Source organism: Suncus etruscus, chromosome X, assembly GCF_024139225.1.
Source record: "Suncus etruscus isolate mSunEtr1 chromosome X, mSunEtr1.pri.cur, whole genome shotgun sequence".
NCBI lineage: Eukaryota > Metazoa > Chordata > Mammalia > Eulipotyphla > Soricidae > Suncus > Suncus etruscus.
Window position 1 is genome coordinate 7,625,341 of NC_064868.1, and position 20,859 is coordinate 7,646,199.

Below are 20,859 nucleotides of genomic sequence, written 5' to 3' on the forward strand. Positions count from 1 at the left end.
CAGTCATCTCTACTGTCCTTCCCAACATAGGCACTGACTCAGACACTAATGCTCACCCTTCTGAGGTACCATGAGGTGGTACCTTCTACCTGTTCCTATGAACTCTCAAAATCCTATTTCTCTCTTCAACCTTGAGAAAGTTACTGACAGAGACGATGCATGCAGATATTGGGAAGCATTCAGAGCTCAGGAGGACCAGGATAAGTCAAAGAACAATGAAAAGAGTTATCAGAGTTTTAAACTCTTGGAAACACTGTTCTCCATGTGGGAGACAACCCGCAGGTTATGAAGAACCTTCGTCACAACATGAGATGCAATTTTTAAGGTGAAAAGGGGCACTATCAAGCTAAGATGGACAACATCTGTTATATTGTTAGTGTGTAGAAAGCCAAAAGCATTATTTTGAACATTTCTGTTGGCCTTCATTTGAAGTCACTGCACTCTGCCCAGAATTCCTATGTAGAAAAGGCCCCAAATTCTCTTCAAATTGGAGCTCTGCCAAAGAACAATAAAAGAAAAATAAGAGGCGGTTTCAAAAATTCTACAGTTCTCTTTGACACATATCTATAAGAAATCTGTGTTTAACTGCCAGCCACTTAAGAGGATTTTACATCTAAATCTATCCTAAATGGTTGCAAGATAGATATATGGTTTAGATCAAATGACTTTTTAAAGCTAACATAAAAAATGCACAGATACTTGCTTATGGCAAAGGTTGGCAAAGTGATCCTAGAGATGTGTTCCCATGGGGCAGGAAGGGGACTACCCTGACCTGTCCAATGTGATCAGAACCTTTTGAGCATCAGAAGATGTAGGCAGGGCTCAGGGAATTCAAGAGCAAGTCCATGGTATCATCTCTTGATACACGAACTTCGGCAGCTGGAGCCTGGCTGTGTTGAGAATATATAAACACACAGATACGCTTTATACATGGATACGTTTCACTGAAAAGCAGGAGGTGTACAGAGAGCAGTCAACAGGATATGGCACGTGGCCAACTCAATGTTGGTTCTGAGAAGAACCATAAATAATTTAGATAATATAGAAAAATTTAGATCATAGTATGGACAGTTTGTTTCCAGCCACATAAAACTGACCTAAATATTGTTAGAAATGTCAGTTATGATTTTTAATATACCGATAGAGTATCAAGATTTAAGAATAAAATCTGGGGCTGGAGCCATAGCACAGCAGCAGGCCTTGTATGCGGCTGACCCAGGACGAACCTTGGTTAGATCCCCGGCATCCCATATGGTCTCCCAAGCCAGGAGTGATTTCTGAGTACATAGCCAGGAGTGACCCTTGAGCGTCACTGGGTGTGGTCCAAAAACCAAAACAATTTTTTTTTAAAAAAGCAAGATTTGGGGCATTGGTGATGGGAATTTTGCACTGGTGAATAGGTTTGTTCTTTATATGACTGAAACCCAACTACAATCACGTTTGAATCAAATTGTACAAATAAAGATATTAATAAAAAACAATCTTGGGAAAAATTTTAATAGAAGCAAAAAACAAAAAGAATACTCCAAAATTCTTTAAAACTTGTAATTCCGACATACTTCTCTGCATCCATATATATTTGACTCCTCAAAGACCCATATAATCCATATTTTGGGTCAGTATGAAGCCAAGAGTTTGATGCTTGGTACCCCACAAAAAATAACAAGCCATAACCTTATCCCAACAGGCATCCTCCTTAATAGAGTCCAAAGAGGATCACTAGGGAGATTTTGGCTTCCTACTAGGGAATATTTTCTCAAGAGAGTCACTAGAGGACCAATATACAGTATCGCTTTGGTGGTAAAGAGCCACCAAAACTTTATCCTCAATCTCCAGAACTGTATGTTACTGGTATGTTTTCTTTGCAAGTGACAATAAGGCTGAATGGAGACAAAGGCTCTGAAACTGGGATTGACCCCTTCTAAGACAGGCACAAGGTGACCCTCCTCAATGCAAAGGAGCAACCAAATGATGAATATTATTCCTTGACTTAGTGCACTAAAAGCTCATGGAAAAGAAAGTGTACACAGACTTGGTCAAATACAAATGGAATCTGTTGCATGGGTTTTCTGGGGTAGAAGAAGGGAGAGAGGAATTCCTTATGTGAGGTATAGTAACTCTACATCAAAATCACAAACATTCACAATAGTGTAATGATATTATCTAAACTATAATAATAATGAAAACAAACATTTAAAAAGGAAACTCAAGACAGAGAACATATATAAGCATCCCCAATGATTTATGCGGTTTGAAGAACACAATAACCAAAACCACCCATTTTTAAGGAAAGGCAACAGTTGTAAAATAATTCCATCATACCATCATGGCAAAGTAGAGAAAATATGGGACAAGTGCTTATTATTTACTATGGATACACACATAGATTTAAATAGCTTTAGGTTTTAAGCTTTCCAGATTTCAACTGGTTAAAAACAATTGTTCTATGTGGATAGCAAGTTAGGGTGGAAATGTGAGAAAACATTTTCAAAAGCTTTATACAAAGAATTATTGTATTCCATTTTTATAGCAGATGAGAGAAAATATTTCCTACCTCCCATAATCTAAAGTCAGAGGTTCCCAAACGTATATGGCCTACTGGCCCCTTTGAAAAAATTTGAAACAAATGTATTATGATCAATTGTGTCAACTATGTGATGTATTTTCTTTAAATAAATTTAAAAAATAACATAAAGATGGGGCTGGAGAGATAGCATGGAGGTAAGGCATTTGCCTTTCATGCAGGAGGTCATCGGTTCAAATCCCAGCATTCCATATGGTCCCCCGTGCCTGCCAGGAGCAATTTCTGAGCCTGGAGCCAGGTATAACCCTTGAGCACTGCCGGGTGTGACCCAAAAACCAAAAAAAAAATAATAACATAAAGATTACTCTAGCCCTATCAGGTACAATTCCTGTGCACAGAGCCAAGAGTAAGGCCTCTGCATCACCTGGTCTGGCTCCAACCCCCTATTCCCCAAATATGATTCAGCACACTCTGCAAATCTACCTTATTTAAGGGAACAATGCACATCCCAATTGCACCAGAGGTTACTATTGCCCCTCTCCAATGCCAGCACACTTGGAGGTAGTTTAGTCTACTTTGGGAAACCCTAGTCTAAGCAATATGAGCCCTAAGACCAGTTTCTTGGAAGAAGTCAGACACTGACATGACTCTCCTGCAAATAGTTATATATAGGTATATATATACTATATATATATAGGTAGTTATCGCTTCCGGAAACAGATGCATCGGCTTATTCTTTGTGGTCCAAATAAAAGTCTTCTAAGCAATTTGCTGAAAATTATACTTTATTTGTATGACTTATTTGTTTTAGGACCAAACCTGACTGTGTTTAGGGCTTATTCCCAGCTCTGCACTCAGGGATCACTCCTGGTAGACCTTGGGGACCATATGCGGTACTGGGGATTGAAGCTGGGTCCACTACGTGCAAGCTCTGACAATTATACTTTAAAGCAAATACCAAATTTACTTTACCATTTCCATTTTCTTCTTTTTCTAGGAAGGAAGAGGTGGCCTAGAGTGGGGGCAGGAACCATTTCTGGCAGTGCTAGGCGGTACCTCACCTCCTGTACTACTCTCTGGCCCCATTTACTTTATGTTGGGTTACTATAACACTTAACTCTCTTGAAAAAAATTTCTCTAACTCCTTTGAAAAAAATTTCTCTCAACTCATCAAAAAGGCAAGAGCAACAAATGTGTTAAGATCCTGGGCCGGAGAGATAATACAGTGGTAGGGTGTTTGCCTAAGAGAGACCCGGTTTGACTCCTGGCATCCCATATGGCCCCCCAACCTTCCAGGGGCAATTTCTGAGTGCCGAGCCAGGAGTGACCCCTGAGCACTGTTGGGTGTGGACGAGAAACCAGTCAATGAATCTATCAAAACTGTTAAGATCCTTTTAAAGATCGGATCTACTTGATTTCAGTGCAAAAACTGTCCTAGGTACCTTCTCATCCACCTGTCTTTGGCATCCCCATCTCCTCTGAGAATCCCCTGGCCCCATTCTTCTTCCTCCAGGGATCAGCCCTGGGGCCCCTTGACACAAGATCTTCTAGCTCATAAGGCTAAATAACTCCTGAGTTGCTAATTCATGTTACCTTTCCCAGGGAATGCATAGGTTTTCCATAATATGCTTATTAAAGATAAAGTCTTTAAGACCCACACAACTCTTAATTGTAGTTCTGAATCATGTAATAAGTATAAGGAAGATATTTTTGAATAAAGGGGCTTTCCTTCTTTTCTATAATTGCATCACTTAAGCAGCCACCTCCTCCACCTACTTATAAGACCAGTGCTGCATCTGTACTTCCTTAAAAGGAAATATTTACCTATTAGATAGCGTGCTGCTTTCCACATGGTAAGGCTTTCTTTTTGCTGACCTTGAAGGAGAACGATCCAAAAGTCTCTGCGTTTGAAATGTTGGGTGATTCAAACACTGTTCTGTCAAGTACCTGTCAGCTGGATCCAACTTCAGCAAATTCTTAGAAAATAAAGTTTAGGGTTAGAAAGAACACCACAAAGTCAAATTCTAATAGAAATCTTTTTCCTTTTTTTATTTAAAAATTGCATGTTCATGTCTAACAAACATTTCAGAATGCAAACACTCCCCGACCTTTTAACCCATAATCTCAATATTGTCATTTGGGGATATACCCTCACAGATTCTTTTAAGGTGTACAACATCTGGCTCATATTATCTACCTGTTTTATGTCCTACACTTTTCACTTACTAATCAAAACCTTTCCTTATGACACAATTAGATATTTCAAACATGCTGCTGAATAAGTGTGTGTTCACATGTTCTCTTGGGAGACAGTCTATGTTAACAGTTTCAGAGATCTGTACCTGTCTCTGCCTGCTTCTTTGTGCCCAAATGGTAGATACTCACAAATGTAAACTCACTATTTCCACTGGTTATTAGAACTCAAGAGATCATTCTAGCTCAGCAGTACTTCAACTCCATAAGATGTTTACTTAGGCTGTTTTTAGTAGTAACTCAATAATACACATTTAGGTGACTTTCCATCTTTTATTATTATGAAAAATTCTACACCAATCAACTTTCCAATGTAGTTTTAATGACTGTACAAAAGACTGAGATATTGGCTAAATCATGATTGATTTTAATAGTCTCCTACAGTTGGGTATTAAGATGGCTGCTTCTTTTCACTATTATATATAATTTAGCCTGTGATGTTCGAGTTTATGGACACTCGTGATTCCTTTCATAGGTATACTACAGACAGAACTGGTAGTTATATCAGCTTTTAGAAAAGATCCTCTTAAATGACACTACTTGGCAATTGCGGTGTCTACTAATTTTCATGCATTTTTCAATTCCAAAAAGCATTATCATTGTAAACTTGGCATTTTTAAAATGGGATCTATCACATGGGTATTTTAATTCACATCTTTAATTATACATGAGATTGAATATTTCTATGTCAATGGGTTATTTTCTCTTTTCTAATTTTTTAGTGGCTCTCCTCATATAAGTGTTCTTTATTTATAAAGGTAATGATCTTATTTATTGTTAGCTTTTTTCAATAACATCTAAAATATTTTCTTCTGAAATTATATTCTCAGCCATTGGGCAACATTTTAAAAGATGATTATAAAGGCCAACTCATATTAATTGAAAAATTAGAAACAAAATCCATTCAAATACGAATGAACATACTCCGTATTAGACACTCAAATTTGTTCTTTGAGTAATAAGCATTCTCCATCAAAGGCCAGAACAAAGGCCAGTAGTCCAGGCCATCTCTAGCTCACTTCTACTGGTTTGCCCAGTTACTCCCATTATGATCCACTATCAAACAACTGTTGTAGTTGTATTAAATTAAGCAATTTACTAAAGTAAATTCAGTAAGAATTTTACTAGATGGAGGCAATGTTCTTCCCAAGCCACAATTTGAATTCTGATCCTGTCACATGCATTTAGTTTCAGTAGCCCAAGTCCCATTGACATGCAAATGGTTTAACAATGCTGACTCAAGCCCAACTCAGAAATGCTATCCATTCTTCTTTATGAGAGAATAAAATCTGTGGAAGGCTGGAAAATGATCTCATTCTCATTGGCAGTTACAACAAAGAACATCAAAAAAGGTTTCAACTGGATGATATTAGTTTTTTCAGTGTACTTTTAAATGAAAAGTACATCTCACCTTTTAGAAGCCAAATAGTAACTGGTAAAAAGTGCTATTTTAATTGATTTCATCAATAAAAATTCCCAGATATACCATAAAATATTTTATATTAATAAACACATTTGTTAAATTTCAAATTACTTGGAAGGAAAAGGCCATTATGAGGAAAGCATAAAACTTACCAGTGAACAATTTCAACACTTACTATTTGGGGGCAAAATAATATTCTTTCTTTTATTTGTTTGTTTTTTGAGCCAGACCCAGTGACACTCAAGGGTTACTTCTGGCTATGTGCTCAGAAATTGCTCCTGGCTTGGGGGACCACAGGGGATGCCGGGAATCAAACGCAGGTCCGTCCTGGGTCAGCCACGTGCAAGGCAAATGCCCTACCGCTGCACCACTGCTTTGGCCCCAATATTTTTTTAAAGCTTAAGTTGAACCGATATAATTTATAATTACTAAGTGATATGTTGGATTGGTTTTGAGTCATACTCAACACTGCTCACTCCTGGTGGTGTTTAGAGAAACAATATACTGTGCTGGGGATCAAATAAGGTTCAGATGCATGTAGGGCATCTATCTGTCCTACCTCTCTGATCTCCAGAGCAAAATTTAAATATAGTAGTAGTTTAGTTTAACCCTAGTGACTACTAAAATTGACTAAAATTTAAAACAGATGCAGGATGAGGTAGGCTTTGAGGTACTTATACATAGACACAAAGATCAAATGTGCTTTACAGAATGACAGAGAATATATTTTTACATGAAAGGGAGAAATGGTACTATTGTTTAATTTCATTTTAAAAACTAGCTAAAAGACAAAATATAGTTTGTTTTTCTCAGAATCAGCAGTAATAAAGCACTACTAATCTTTGGTAACAAAAATCAGGAGCAAGGAAAGTGGTGCGGGTGGGGGGTCTAAAGTCTTGAATGGGCCCTGAAGAGGCTTTAAAGTGCTACTATTTGGGGGGATTTTTCTCTAGGGTACATGGGTATGTTTACAAAATCAAATTAGCTGATATGTATATTCTAGACTGTGTGCCTCTTGAATATACATTTTAAATGAATATTTTCTTTTAAATACTATAACTAACCAATACAACCGTTTTCTACATTTTATTTAATGTTGAATTTTGAGGGTAAAAGTATATTAGGCTATTTAACTTCCAAACTAATAAAAATACAGATGTCTCAAATTATCTCTGTATTTCCATTTGTGCCCACTTTTACCAAAACAAAATGTTTAATGGTTTTTATCTTGCTATTATTAAAGAAATTTTGGGTTTGTTTTGGGGCCACGCCTAGCAGTGTTTAGGGTTTCATTCCTGGTGGGCTCAGGGAACTATGTGGAGTGCCAAGGATTGAATTTGAGCTGGTCACTTGCAAGGCAAGCATCATCAGGTTTTGAAGAACATGATAGAAGAACCAGTCAGTTCTTCTACTTTATTCTATTTACATTTAAAAACTTACCAGATAATTAGGCCCTTATAAATATTGATGGTGTGAAAGAACATATTGACAAAACCCAACTAATTTAAGAGATAATTTATGCTTAATTAACCTGAAAGATCCTTGAGGGTCCTTTTTTGAAATAGCATCTATCAATTTGTGTTTAGGAGGACAGTAGTAGTATGGAGTTTTGGTAAAAAAAACAAAAAGGATTCAGTAATTAAGTCTGGGTAATATCAGGTCAGACCAAAATGCTTCTTTACAGTGAGATTTCTGAAAGCCTTTATAGGTTAATGAATATTATGTATCTCTAAGAAAGGTTATATAGTGCCTGGCCTTTTCACAGACACATCTTCCCAACCCTGCCCACACATCTATTTACACACTGTTGCTTAGAATACCGATTGGCATAGTTTAAAACCATAGCAAAGTTCTGAGAGTGATGCTTAGCTATTTCCAACTGTGCTAAGTATGTCTTTAAAGGCTCTATGCCCAGCATAACCTCTACTTTTGATGGGTGACTAAATGGGCATAAAATAAAATTGATCCATTAACAACTGTTTTTAAAGGTCTGCTATCGACTTGCTCTGCCCTGCCTGGCTGCAGTGAAAATGGAGAAATATGGAAAAATGATCTGATTTAAGAGATAAGCTGATGTGTCTGTCTACTAGGGATGAAAAAGAGTATTAAAAATGATGAAAACACTTTCAGCAGTTCAGAGCTGTCAGCTCTGTCAGTTCATGAGGAGAACCTGGCAGGCCCAATAGTAGTAGTGACCCTGATCTGCCAGAGAACTCTCCAAAGGGGGAGGGGGTCTGTCTAGGAGAAAAGAGACCAAGTTAGAAAAGAATCATTAACGTTAATTGGTGAGTGAAGTAGAATGCCTGTCTCACCTGTCTCGAATACAGGCAGGAGTGGTGGAGGAGGGGGATGGGGGCACTGGTGGTGGTGAAGGGGGTTGTTCTTTTTATGACTGGAACCCAACTACAATCATGTTTGTAATCATGGTTCTTAAATAAAGGTATTATTAAAAAAAAGAAGAACCTAATTAGGTTCACTGATAAAGTCATCTCCTAGTAGGTCTTAAAAATCGTGTCCAAAAAAAATGGAATCTCTTTCAACATTCATTTGAGCACAAAGCAAATCTTTCTTTTTCTTTTCTCTCTCCTTCCTTCCTTCCTTCCTTCCTCCCTCCCTCCCTCCCTCCCTCCCTTCCTTCCTTCCTTCCTTCCTTCCTTCCTTCCTTCCTTCCTTCCTTCCTTCCTTCCTTCCTTCCTTCCTTCCTTCCTTCCTTCCTTCCTTCCTTCCTTCTCGGATTGGTTGACTCCCATGCAAGGCAAATGCCTTACCATTGTACGATCACTCCAGCCCCTGCAAATCTTTCTTTTCTTAAAAGGAAAACTGTTAATAAGGGTCATACCCAACAGAGTGGGGAGATAAAAGGGACACCTCCCAACCAAGATTCATGAGGGATTAAATTCAGCACAACTTGAGCCATATGCCTGGACCTTGAAGATTTGTTTTAAGGGAATAGATAGTCTTGCTCTTTAAGCTTCTGTTCCCCCTTGAACATGTATCTTGCCTGCTGATCTGGGTGTTTCTTTGCTTGGCTTCTCCACTCTGGAGAAGCCTGTGTGTTCACTTGAACATGTACTTCTCTTTCTTGACCCTCACATCTTTCTAAGTAGGTTTCAATCAAAAATGATCTTGCTTCGGCAAATAAATAAATTAACAAAAAAAATAGGCAGTATAAAACTATGACAAGCTCCTGGTTTTAGATTACAAAACACAGATGACTGAGCTGCTGTCAGGAGAGGAGGAAGGGAATGCAGACATTAACTGGAGGTTACCTCAGGACAATGGCGAAGGGTGCTAGGCACTGTGGTGGTGTCGGAGTGCAGTAACTATGTAGGTCAACCATAAACTTTAACACTATTATTATCATGTTACCTATACTCCAAAAAAATAAAAGATTTTCTTTAAAGCCTTATGCTTGAGTAGCTCTTGAACGAATGCTAAATAATTTTTTCACTACATATATTTAGATTGCTGTTATTATATCTATTTTAGGACTGCAATTTAAATACTTATGGTCCTGACTAGAGAAACTATTAAAATAACAACACGGTTGCAATTTGAAATAAATGGCAGGCCTTTTAATATGACATGGTCACCCAGTATTCACCATTATAGTCTGCCAACATTAAACATCTATTCATAAAAATTAAAGCAGGCTTTTGGTCGCATGTAGACACAAAAGAGTCCATAAAATAAGACATTGATTGTATACAGAAAACATCAACATGTCCCACCTTCATTAAGTCAAGTAAAACGCTATTTAAAATGCCAAGGTATCGTCTCTCCAGTGACTGAGGATGGTTCACGGCTGGAAACTGGAAGAACATGAAAGAAGCATTAGCATAGGAAAAAGGTGTGTGTCGGCAGATGCTAAGTGTGTAGAAATAAGGATAGTGATCCACTGTGCCAGTCAAAGTTAAACTGAACTTCCTGTATGTATTGCTTTTGCTGTTTCTGTACTTGAGGCAAGATTAATACAGCTGGGGTTAAATAACAGGAATACTCCCAGGTGAAATTGGATATGAAGATAAATATGTAGAACAGTATTGATATGGTGCTGCCTATTTACATAGACAATTCTATTGATATTCTTTGTTTATAGAGATGGTTATTGTCTTCCGAGAGGCAGAAATAATGAATCTAGAAACATATTTTAAAGGCCCTGCTTTCAATTCCTTTCTTTGTGTTAATTGGAATGGCTCCTAAGTTAAAAAGTGCAGTTTTGGAAATAGAATGAGTGCGAGGGGTCATGTTTAGATGCCCTGTCCTTCCTTCTGCCAACTTACATTTCAAAGTATCTAAGTGGATGGTGAACTACTCTAGTCAGTGCCAAGTATTCCATTACTACCGCATCCCCACTCCAAAAAGGAGGGCTAATTTGCTTTGAATAATATTTCTTTTACACCAACATTAAAGCACTTCAAAATGCTGAAATTCCTGAACAGGTAGAAGGAGGACTACTTCTGTAGGAAAATTCAAACAAGGTGCTTCATGAGTGATTATGACATCATCCCAATGCTAAGCAACCCAGAGTCTGGCTGCAAAGTAATTGAAGTCCTAAATTTGATTTGCAGCTCAAAAGAAAAAGAAAAGCCAAGGATGGTTTGCAGCTATATAAGAAAGAACTTCCAGTAATACCTGAACTGAATTTTGAAAGACAAGAAAACTAGGACAGCACCTTCCAGAGAAAGAAAGTTGATAGGATAACAAGAACTTGACACATACACAAGGCAATAACCTGAAACTCATTTGTGAGGGAAGTATGTTCTGCGAGACATTTTAACAATTATTCTTATTTTAGAGATGAAAAGGGTGCTTATCAGAAATTTCAAATAACTGGTTCAAAGCAAGTTACATAATCTAAGAAACAGAACTAATACTTGTAACCTAGTCTGATGCAAACACACTCCTGAAAACCCAATAATCACTCCTAAGGTGTGGTTCCCTTGGCTGCTGTTAGAGCACTAAATATAATATGCCCACAAAAATATATTCATCTTGTGGTGAATAAAGATTCTGGACCACATGAAAGATGAGTGACAGAATGAAGGGAACAAGGAGCTTATTCAAAGGGATAATAGAGGGAAAACTTCCCAAATCTGGAGAAGAAACTGAAAATAGAAATCCATGAATCTAACAGAATCCCTGGTTATCTAAATACAGGCACACTCAGACCAAGATATATAGCAGTGAAACTACCAAGAGTTTTAGGCAAAGACAAAAAATGAACAGAGTTCAGGGATGTGGGGGGGGTAAAAAGTAGATAATGAGTATATAAAGGTGCTCCCACCAGACTATCATCAGAACTCTCAGCAGAATCTCTATAGGCCAGGTCAAAGTGGAATGACAAATTCAAAATACCCAAAGATAAAGCTATCAGTCAGCAATACTGCAAACCTCTCTCAGATTCCTGTATTTTCAGACAAATAAAAGCTTAGTTTACCACCAACTACACTCCCATTACAAGAAATATTGAAAGGATCTATCTCAATTGAAAAAAAAAGTTCACAAAAATTAAGCAAAATAATAAATAGAAGGAATCAGAAGACTAACAAGACAAAATGGCAGCAGCGCACATAAAATAAAAAACAAAAGGTAAGTTACAACAGGTACTACTAAAAATAAATGATTCTATGAAATTACAAATACTCATGGCAACAAATTGAACCTACCTAGAAATTGACAAATTCATAGAAACATACAACATTCTACACAGAATCAGAAAAAATTACAAAATATGAACAGATCTATCATGAGTACGAAAACTGAAAGATATAAAAACCTTCCCAAAAATATAGGCATAGGTGAGTTTCATGAGGTGAGCTGTAACTTCCAGCTCTCTTCTCTTTTGTGTCTGAAAATTATTATTGCAAGAATGTCTTTCATTTTTCTTAAAACCCATAGATGAGTGAGACCATTCTGCGTCTTTCTCTCTCTCTCTCTCTGACTTACCACAAACAGGGATGAGTTTAGTTAGAGAAATAACTACGTTTTGAACTATCCTAATAATGAGAATGTACGAGGGAAATAGAAAGCCTGTCTAGAGTACAGGCGGGGGTTGGGTGGGGAGGAGGGAGATTTGGGACATTGGTGATGGGAATGTTGCACTGGTGATGGGTGGTGTTCTTTACATGACTAAAACCCAAACACAAGCATGTATGTAATGAAGTTGGTTAAATAAAAAAAAAAAGGAAAAAAATAATCAGACCTGAACATCAAATCCAAAGTCAACAACAACAGAATCTATACCTAATCCACAGCAAGCTCTACAAGTGGGGATCAGTTACACTAGTATTCTGTGGGGTAAAGGAGGGAGATATGGGATGCATACTGAGAACAGGGGTGGAGGGAGGACATCATTGGTGGTGGGAATGCCCTTGATTTATTGTCACTATGAACCTTAAATATTACTGTGAAATATTTGTAATTCATTTCGGCCACAATAAAAATTAATTAAAAAAAGTAAACTATAGGATTATGAAAAATGACATGGAAAAAATATAGGCATAGGACCAGATGGATGAATCCAACCAAACTTTTAAAGTACCAAATACCTATTCTTCTAAATCCCCTTTTCAAAATATTGAAAGAGAAAAACTTTCAAATACATTGATTTTTAGGAAAACAATATCACCTCAACTAAAAACAGACAAGAACATCACACTCATAAGCATATATACAACTCTATAATTCTGATGAGCAGAGAAGTAAAACTCTTCAACAAATTATCAGCAAACTATATCCAACAATACATTAAAAGAATCATCAAGTAAGGATTAATTCTAGGGATGCAAAGATGGTGAGATCAAGTCATCTTAGTACAATATAATTAAATCAAATAAACATGATACACTACCATCAGTGAAAGGACAAAAATCAGGTGTTCATTCAAATAGATATAGAAAAAATTTGACAAAATTCAATATTCTTTTGTGATTAAAAGCCTCAATACAATGGGTAGAGAAGGAATATATCTCAACATGATAAATATATATATATATAGCAAACCAGAGTCAACAACATACTAGAAATAGAAAAATTAAGAGCTACCAACCATATCACTATTTACCAATAACATAATATGCATAGAAAATCTCAAATGCCTTAGTTAAAGGTGATTAGAAAAAAATGAAACAATAAAATAATAGTTAGAAAATTAATGAATAAAACCTGTTGAATGCTATATGCACACAACAATCTAGCAGAAAGAGAAATCAGAAAACAAACCTAATTTACATTCACATAAAAAAGAATAAAAAAAATTAGAAAATAGTTTGAAAAAATAGAGAAAAAGAAACAGACAGATATTCTATGCACATGGACTGGAAGAATTAGCAATGTTAAAATGTCTGGAACAATAGCAATAAATAATACAGTAGGCATGACATTTGTCTTGCATGTGGTTGACCTGCACTATCGAGTATGGCCCAATCCTAAACAAAACAAAATGTTAAATGACTCTTGTACTTAAAACATTAAGCATATTTATCGCAGTCCCTATCAAAATCCCAAAGTATTCTTCACAGAAATCGAACAAGAACAACACCAGGAAATTTATTTGGAACTACAAAATATCATAACAACAAAAAAAATTATTAGTTTTAAAAAAAGAGAGAAAAAAGATCTCATACTCTGTAACTTCAAACAGTTTTACCAAGTGATAATGATCAAACTAGCATGATATTAGAGATCAGAGGAACAGAACTGGGAGTTCAGACATAAAAGAATACATATTTGGACAAGTAATTTATGATAAGGAAGAAAGTATAAAAAATGGAACAAGAAAAGTCTCTTCAATAACTGATGTTGATAAAAACAGATAGCCAGATGCAAAAGAATGAAACTAGGCCACTATTAAATATGATATACAAAAAGGAATACAAAATAGGATTTGTATGTAAGAACTGAAAAGATAATAACAACAACAAATCCAAAAGAAACTGCAACAAACTAAAGAAGCTTCTGAACAGCAAACTAAATAACAAAAATAAAAAAAAACTATCACCAAAACATAAAATATCTACTAAAAGAAATATTTGCATATTATACACAAGACAAGGAATTCATATCTAGTATATATGAAGAAGTTATAAAATTCAACAACAACAACAACATAAAAACCCCAAACAATTCAATTAAAAAATGAATAGAGGATCTGAAGATCTAAATAGAGAATTCTCCAAAGGAGATATCAAAACAATGGTGTATCACTTCCTACTTGTGATATTGTCATCCAAAAGACAAGAAACAAGCTGGGGCCAGGGAGAGCTCAGTGGGTTGAGTGTACGCAGCAGACCTAGGAAGGCTCAATTGTAAGGATGAGTACTGCCAGAGTAAACACTAAGCACCGAATTGAGAGTAGTCTCTGGACACTGCTGATTTCATTCGTATTTAAGGTACAGTGGAGTCAAACAGACAAACTAAATAAAACTTAATTTTGAGACTATACAATCAAATTAGTGGTGATAAATAACCATGTAAGAGGCTGATAGATTTATCATGATGCATACCTGAAACATATGATTCAATTTTAACTCTCATAAAACATTTTTTTTGTTTTACCCAGTAGGTCTCAAGACTTATTCCTGGATCCTAAGCTAAAGGAGATACTTCCTGGTGAGACTCAGGGTACAATACGGGAATCTGGATCAGACATGTACAAGGTAAGTTTCCTACCCACTGTCCTATAGCTCTACTGTTAATGTTATTTTTAATGAAATTAATTGATTTCCATTAAATCAAAGGCAAAAAATACAGTGCTTTGCAGTGGCTTAAAAAAAGGACTCGAGAATTTTGCATTTAAGACAAAGAAAATGTTGATGACCTTCATTGACAATTTCTATAATGACCAGCAATTAGCATTCTGGCCCAGATATGATAGATGAAAATAGAAAAGAAATTTCCAGAACAGACCCAGGAGAGCAATAATGCCTCACTGGCCACCCCAGTAGGAGATCTGTGTACTTGACAGTTCCTTATTTGAGGAAAGTTTTGACTTTACAGCTCATTTTAGAATATTTTCAGAAAATACATTTTGTACCAAATTAGTAAACCTAGGAATGACTGTCCAAAAGAATGTACTATATTAGTTTGAAGAGAAAATGTGACATGTTATAGTCAACAGACAAGAAGTACCTGGCTAAAGCAACGCCTACAGATCTGCAGAATATAGTATTCAGTCTTCCTCAAATCCCTAAAAATATATTTGTTCAAATAAGCGACAGTCATTCATACTTACTTTGGTATTTGGGGGGATGCACACTGTTTTGGATAAAGAAACATTCACAGATAACCAAAATTAAGAATGCAGTCATAGAAATGTCAGAAAAGGTTTTGAAAAGCTGGAACTTACAAATTCGGGAAAACAGCAACTCCCACTTGCAAATTCGATCACTTTGAAAACTTTATAAATATTACAGCAGATTCAAGAATATTACAATAGGGACTAGGAACATTGTCAAGGGAAAGAGAATCATATTCAGTGGATAGCTTAGCACTCTGTACTGTAATAAAAATGATTTAAATGCTGCTGCATTGATTCTGTTTTGAGTTGCCTGGCAAAGCCTCTTACCCGAAGCCCATGGAATCGAGGATTACTATAAAAAAGTTTCATCTGCTCAGATGGGAGTGGTCCTAGCACCTTCTGAATAGTAAAAAGTTGGTCAATTTCGCTTTCTCCAGGAAACAAAGGTTGTCCATCACTAAGCTCCCCAAGAATACAGCCCACGGACCACATATCTACAGACTTCCCATAGGGAGCTCTGAAAAGGAAAAGGAGAGATTATTTTGGCACAGCGGAAATACATTTTAATAACCTCTACAGTACTTTGAACAGATTCGTTATTTGAGTAAAGAAATCAAAAATGTGAGGAAGAATGAAAAATAACTGTGGCTAAGTAAAAATTCAGAGCACAAGTGAATAAATCTGTGCTTAATGAAACCTGCTGTTTAATTATAAACAGAGTAGTTTATACTAAGTCGAGATTTATTCACATCCAGGTATATTTTGAACAGACATGCCTTTAAGAAGCCCATACCAGCAGAGGTGGCTGATACACTAACACTCCACTTGCAGAATTAAATGTTCCCAAGAAAGGCTGTCTTCCTTTAGCTCTTTAAATGTCAGAAAAGTTACATCTTATTCATTATTAGAATTCGGTCCATTAAAATGTACAACTGACTTACATATTGTCTTAAACAACAAACAGTGAATTTTATTTAACTCATGATTGCATACACATTGCATATACTTGCGATTTCTAATAGCTAAAATTGTGTTGAACTCTTTCTTGGAGTATTTTACTTGAATCTATTTGTACCCAGTGTGTATGGGTTTAAAAAAAGAGCTATTTCTCTTAAAGTATTTATTTTGCCTCCTCAAGAGATTGTATCTCTCTTTTATCTAAGTTTACCACGGAACTTTGAAAGCATTACTATTATAAATGGCTAGACATGAAAATCTAGGTATTTACAAAATAATGTTATCTGTATATTCCAGTATCTATAGCCTTAAGTCAATTTATATACGGCATATTAGGAGTCCTTAAATTTCAAATGAAAATAATTTAATCATTAAGAAGACAGAATGAATTATCTGGAAGAAAAATAATGGAATCTTAGGCTGTCATAATGATGCATTTGTGAAACAGCATTTTTAACAAATATTCTCTAGCAGTGGTTTTAAGACATTTTATATCTGCAGACTGGTGGTAGAAAACCTTTACTTCTGTTCCAAGTATAACAAATTATTACAACAATAAATCAATGTGTTATCTCATTTAATTTCCATGAAATCTAAGAACTATGGGACATTTCATGTTGACTTTTGGGGTAGCTTGTTGGGAAGGGGAGGATTCAAATATTTAATGCCCATATTGAATATTAGAGGGAGAGAAACCCATAAAAACTCTAAATACCTGCACTACATGCTATTTTCTTCTGTCAACTAATTTGAATAATTCATGCAGCTGGAACTATCTTGAATGTCAAGGACAAAGTTTTCAGAATGTACCCAAAAAAGTAAATTCTTAATGTTAATCAAATATCAACAGATTTCAGTGGGGTTTTTTAACAAACATGGTTCTTCTATTGTACTTGACAAACATTTAATTAGCAATATTCCTTTGGGATCAAATTGGTTGATGTCTCACCTTTTGGTAGATCTCACACCTCTCTAAACATAACCTCAATGTTCTCATAGATATGAGGTGATATTTCATAAGTAGGTTGTTATCAGCAAGAAATGCCCCTTCCACATCGAGGTTCTAAGAACAATCTACTTCATGTACATTTTTTCTTTGGCAAATGCTATTCAATAAACTAAGATCTCAATCCCAATAATGGTCAAGGTATCCCAGGAGTCCAACCAGAGGTATGAGTGAGATATACAGAAGAGACATATATGGATAGAAATCGATCATAAATTCATTAAAAATATCATAAAAATTCTAAAATCCATCCAAAGTGAATTAATGTAATTAACCAGCACTTATTTTCCAGAAAAAAGCAAGGTTTAAAAAAAATGAACATGGAGCCAGAGTGTTAGTACAGCAGGTAAGGCACTTGATTTGCACGTGGCTGACCTGGGTTTGAACCCAGGAATCCCATAACTTTCAAAACTTATTCATTTCTTGGCTCAAAGCTTTTCAAGTAAGAACCTACCATTGCCTATCAGAAATCGTTCCTGAGTGCAGAACAAGGAGTAACCCCTGAGCACTGCCAAGTGTGCCCAAATAGCCTGTGCCCCCCAAATCAACAAATAACACTTATACGTGATTCTTATTGACTTTATTTCAGCAATGAAAAAGGAATTACCACCAGATGGTTGGTTAATATTGGGAAGCAAATTAACATCAAAATAAATGATCAGTGAACAACTTAAATATAAAGTCAACATGACCTTCAGAATAGTTATTTATGTACTTATGAGATGCAAAACATCCTTAAATTAAATTGCCATATATCCTAGGTATCTATACACTAAGGGGATGACACTCTGGTCATCACCTACTGTATCTAAGTTTATACTATACATAATTCTAAATTAGGAAAAATATAATATATAATGTTTTTCTACTATATCTAATTTTATTTGTAATAGGTTGCTTCTGGCAGTGCTCAGGTGACCATGCAAGCCAAGGATCAAACCTGAGTCCCCTACAAGCAAAATATATTACTAGCCCTTGAGGTATCTTCCCATCCCTCCTTCTTCATTCTCACTTGATCCCAAAGAAGGAAATACCTGGGGAAAATACTAGAGCTCTGGTGGTAAGGAATAGTTTATATTATGTTATGAATATCAAGATAGCAGATTCCTCATAGGATCTAAAGAAAAACATATGAAAAGGAAAGGAAGAACTTATTACAAGCTCCTTCTCTGGAGCTAATAATTGGATTAAAGAGCTTTAAAAGTACATGAATGGCACAAAGTGAGGCATTTCTGAGAAAATCATCCATGCAAGGCTAATTTGGAGAGTCATTTATCATCAAACACGATTTACTATATTCAGAAGAAAAATGGCAATTGGCTCAATATTTACACCATGTGTTTAATATAATGGCGGGACAAAAGAAGGGAGGGGTCTTGGGAACCAGATATTAGGTGTAACCTTACCTGCAAGACCCCTCCCAGAAAAGGGCAGGTCTCAGGTAGGTACACCTAAATCCAGGGTGGAGTTACACTCAAGGATTTGTTGGACAAAAATAAATGATAATGCAGAACGTTAAAAACTCAATGGAACACCTACCTTCCTAATGTGGAAGGCTTTTAACTAATATTGTGGTGACATCTGCCTCTTGCTGTACCTCTGCCACTGCTCAACAAGACAGCCCAGTTATTTCTCCAGTCCTTGGACTGAAGTTTGGCCACAAAACATCCATTAGTAAATGAGGCAAAAACTATGCAAAAAAGAACTTCAAAAATCACCTTCAATTTGAGACTTGCTCTGTTGCTACAGGGATGTTCTGCTATCAGCAGAATGACCTTGGACTAGCCTACTAGAATATGATGAGTCCCATGGAACAGAGTAGTCTGTCCCAGCAGAGACCCCCAGAATCAAAAGAGACAAGCTATTTGCTGAGGCCCTATGAGCCACTCTGAGGGAGAGCAGCGGAGGGACTTAGCGCAGTGAACTTTAGCGCTGGCATCCAGTCAAGAATAAATAAAAATGATACAAGCTTTAGGGCTTTGTAATACTGTAAAAAGGAGCCGCGTATTAATTTGAAAAAGCTTTTAAGTGCTAAAAATATCAGATCAGCAAAAATATGTATATATATTCTTCTTTTTCAGAATGTAACTCACCCAAGCAAGAGTTCTGGAGACCGATACCACCTGGTGGCCACGTATTCCGTGTAATTAGCATTATTGCCTTCAGAGAGATTGCGAGCAAAACCTGAAAGAGAGCAAAGGCAAGTACAAAAGCGTAATACGGAAAAAGAAATAATTTCATATAGGCAAAAGAGTACAGAGCTAGTACTATTTAATTTATTTGGGAGCCACACCTGGCTATACTCAGGGCTTACTCCTGGCGCTATTCAAAGATTACTTATTCCTGGCAGATTTGGAGGACCTAATTTGGTGTCAGGAATCAAACCTGGGTTGGCTGAGTAAAGACAAGCACCCTACGCACCTAGTCCCCTACTAATATTTTAAAGGAGCATCAGAAGAACATCCTGATATCAAGGGAATTAATTGAAAATAATAGCTTTTTCCTTATCAATAGCTCATTGTTTATGTCAACAAACAATCATGTATTTGCTAAAAAAATCCTGTCTCTCCATTCATGCTATAGAAATCCATAGATTTAAAGTCAATGTATACTTATGAATATTCAGAACAGACTTAGGAATAGCAATTGCTGCCCTGTTCCAGAGATTACATAAATTACTAATGGTTTTAAGTAATAAAGAAAGCAAAAGTATTCTCCCTTTTGCTTGACTGAGTTTATTAGGGTTATCTGATTTTATAGACTTTTATCACAATTTCCTCTAATTTCCTTTCAAATACTTCTAGACTACAATGTAAGGCAGCAGTCAAGGTAGTTATGTACCTCACTCACCAAAAGCAGTGACAAGTTCATTGTGAACATTTAAACAGAATGAAGGCATTAACATTGGGGTAAAATGGACATTCTGGGTAAAGGGTGCTGATCAAAGGGAAGGAAGGGAAAAAGCTAACAATAGTCAGCTCCAACCAGATTCTGTCCAGGGCCAGGAATTTCCCTGGAGTGAGACAGGAGCCTCAGTTCTCCTAAGCCAATGCTTAAATATTTTTCCTTAAGAAACAAAACAGAGAACAAGGTTGCGGAGGCAGAGCCGGAGGCTTTTGGACCCAGATGCTTTTGGACCTGGAAGTCATGTCAGCAAAGCCCAGGTGAGAAACAGAAGTCCAGGAGGGGAACAAAGAGCGGCTGGACCTGTGAAAGAGCAAAGAGGCTACAGGAGGCAGACTCGGAGGCTTTTGGATGTAGAAGTCAAGTCGGCAATCAAGGAACACCTGCATGGGACATAGAAAACATCACACTACAACCATGACTATGGAGAAACAATGCAGGACCCGACTATATTTAGTTCTGAAAAATGCCAACCACCTATTTACCCTCTCAGATAAGGACTTTAGAGAAGAAACATGGAAGGTGTTCATAGAATTCAAAGAAATCATGGA

At 36.5% G+C, this 20,859-nt stretch overlaps 1 protein-coding gene across 1 annotated transcript in view; it reads right to left on the reverse strand.

Moving 5' to 3' along the window:
- Positions 1–20,859, reverse strand: part of CDKL5 (cyclin dependent kinase like 5) — a 155,319-nt gene that overhangs the window by 33,390 nt on the left and 101,070 nt on the right. The window contains exons 7-10 of the mRNA XM_049766783.1: positions 19,498–19,588; positions 15,769–15,958; positions 9,932–10,012; positions 4,349–4,500 (exon numbers count right to left, since the gene is read on the reverse strand). Coding sequence (XP_049622740.1) covers positions 4,349–4,500; positions 9,932–10,012; positions 15,769–15,958; positions 19,498–19,588 — 514 coding nt within the window. The remainder of the gene's footprint in view (positions 1–4,348; positions 4,501–9,931; positions 10,013–15,768; positions 15,959–19,497; positions 19,589–20,859) is intronic.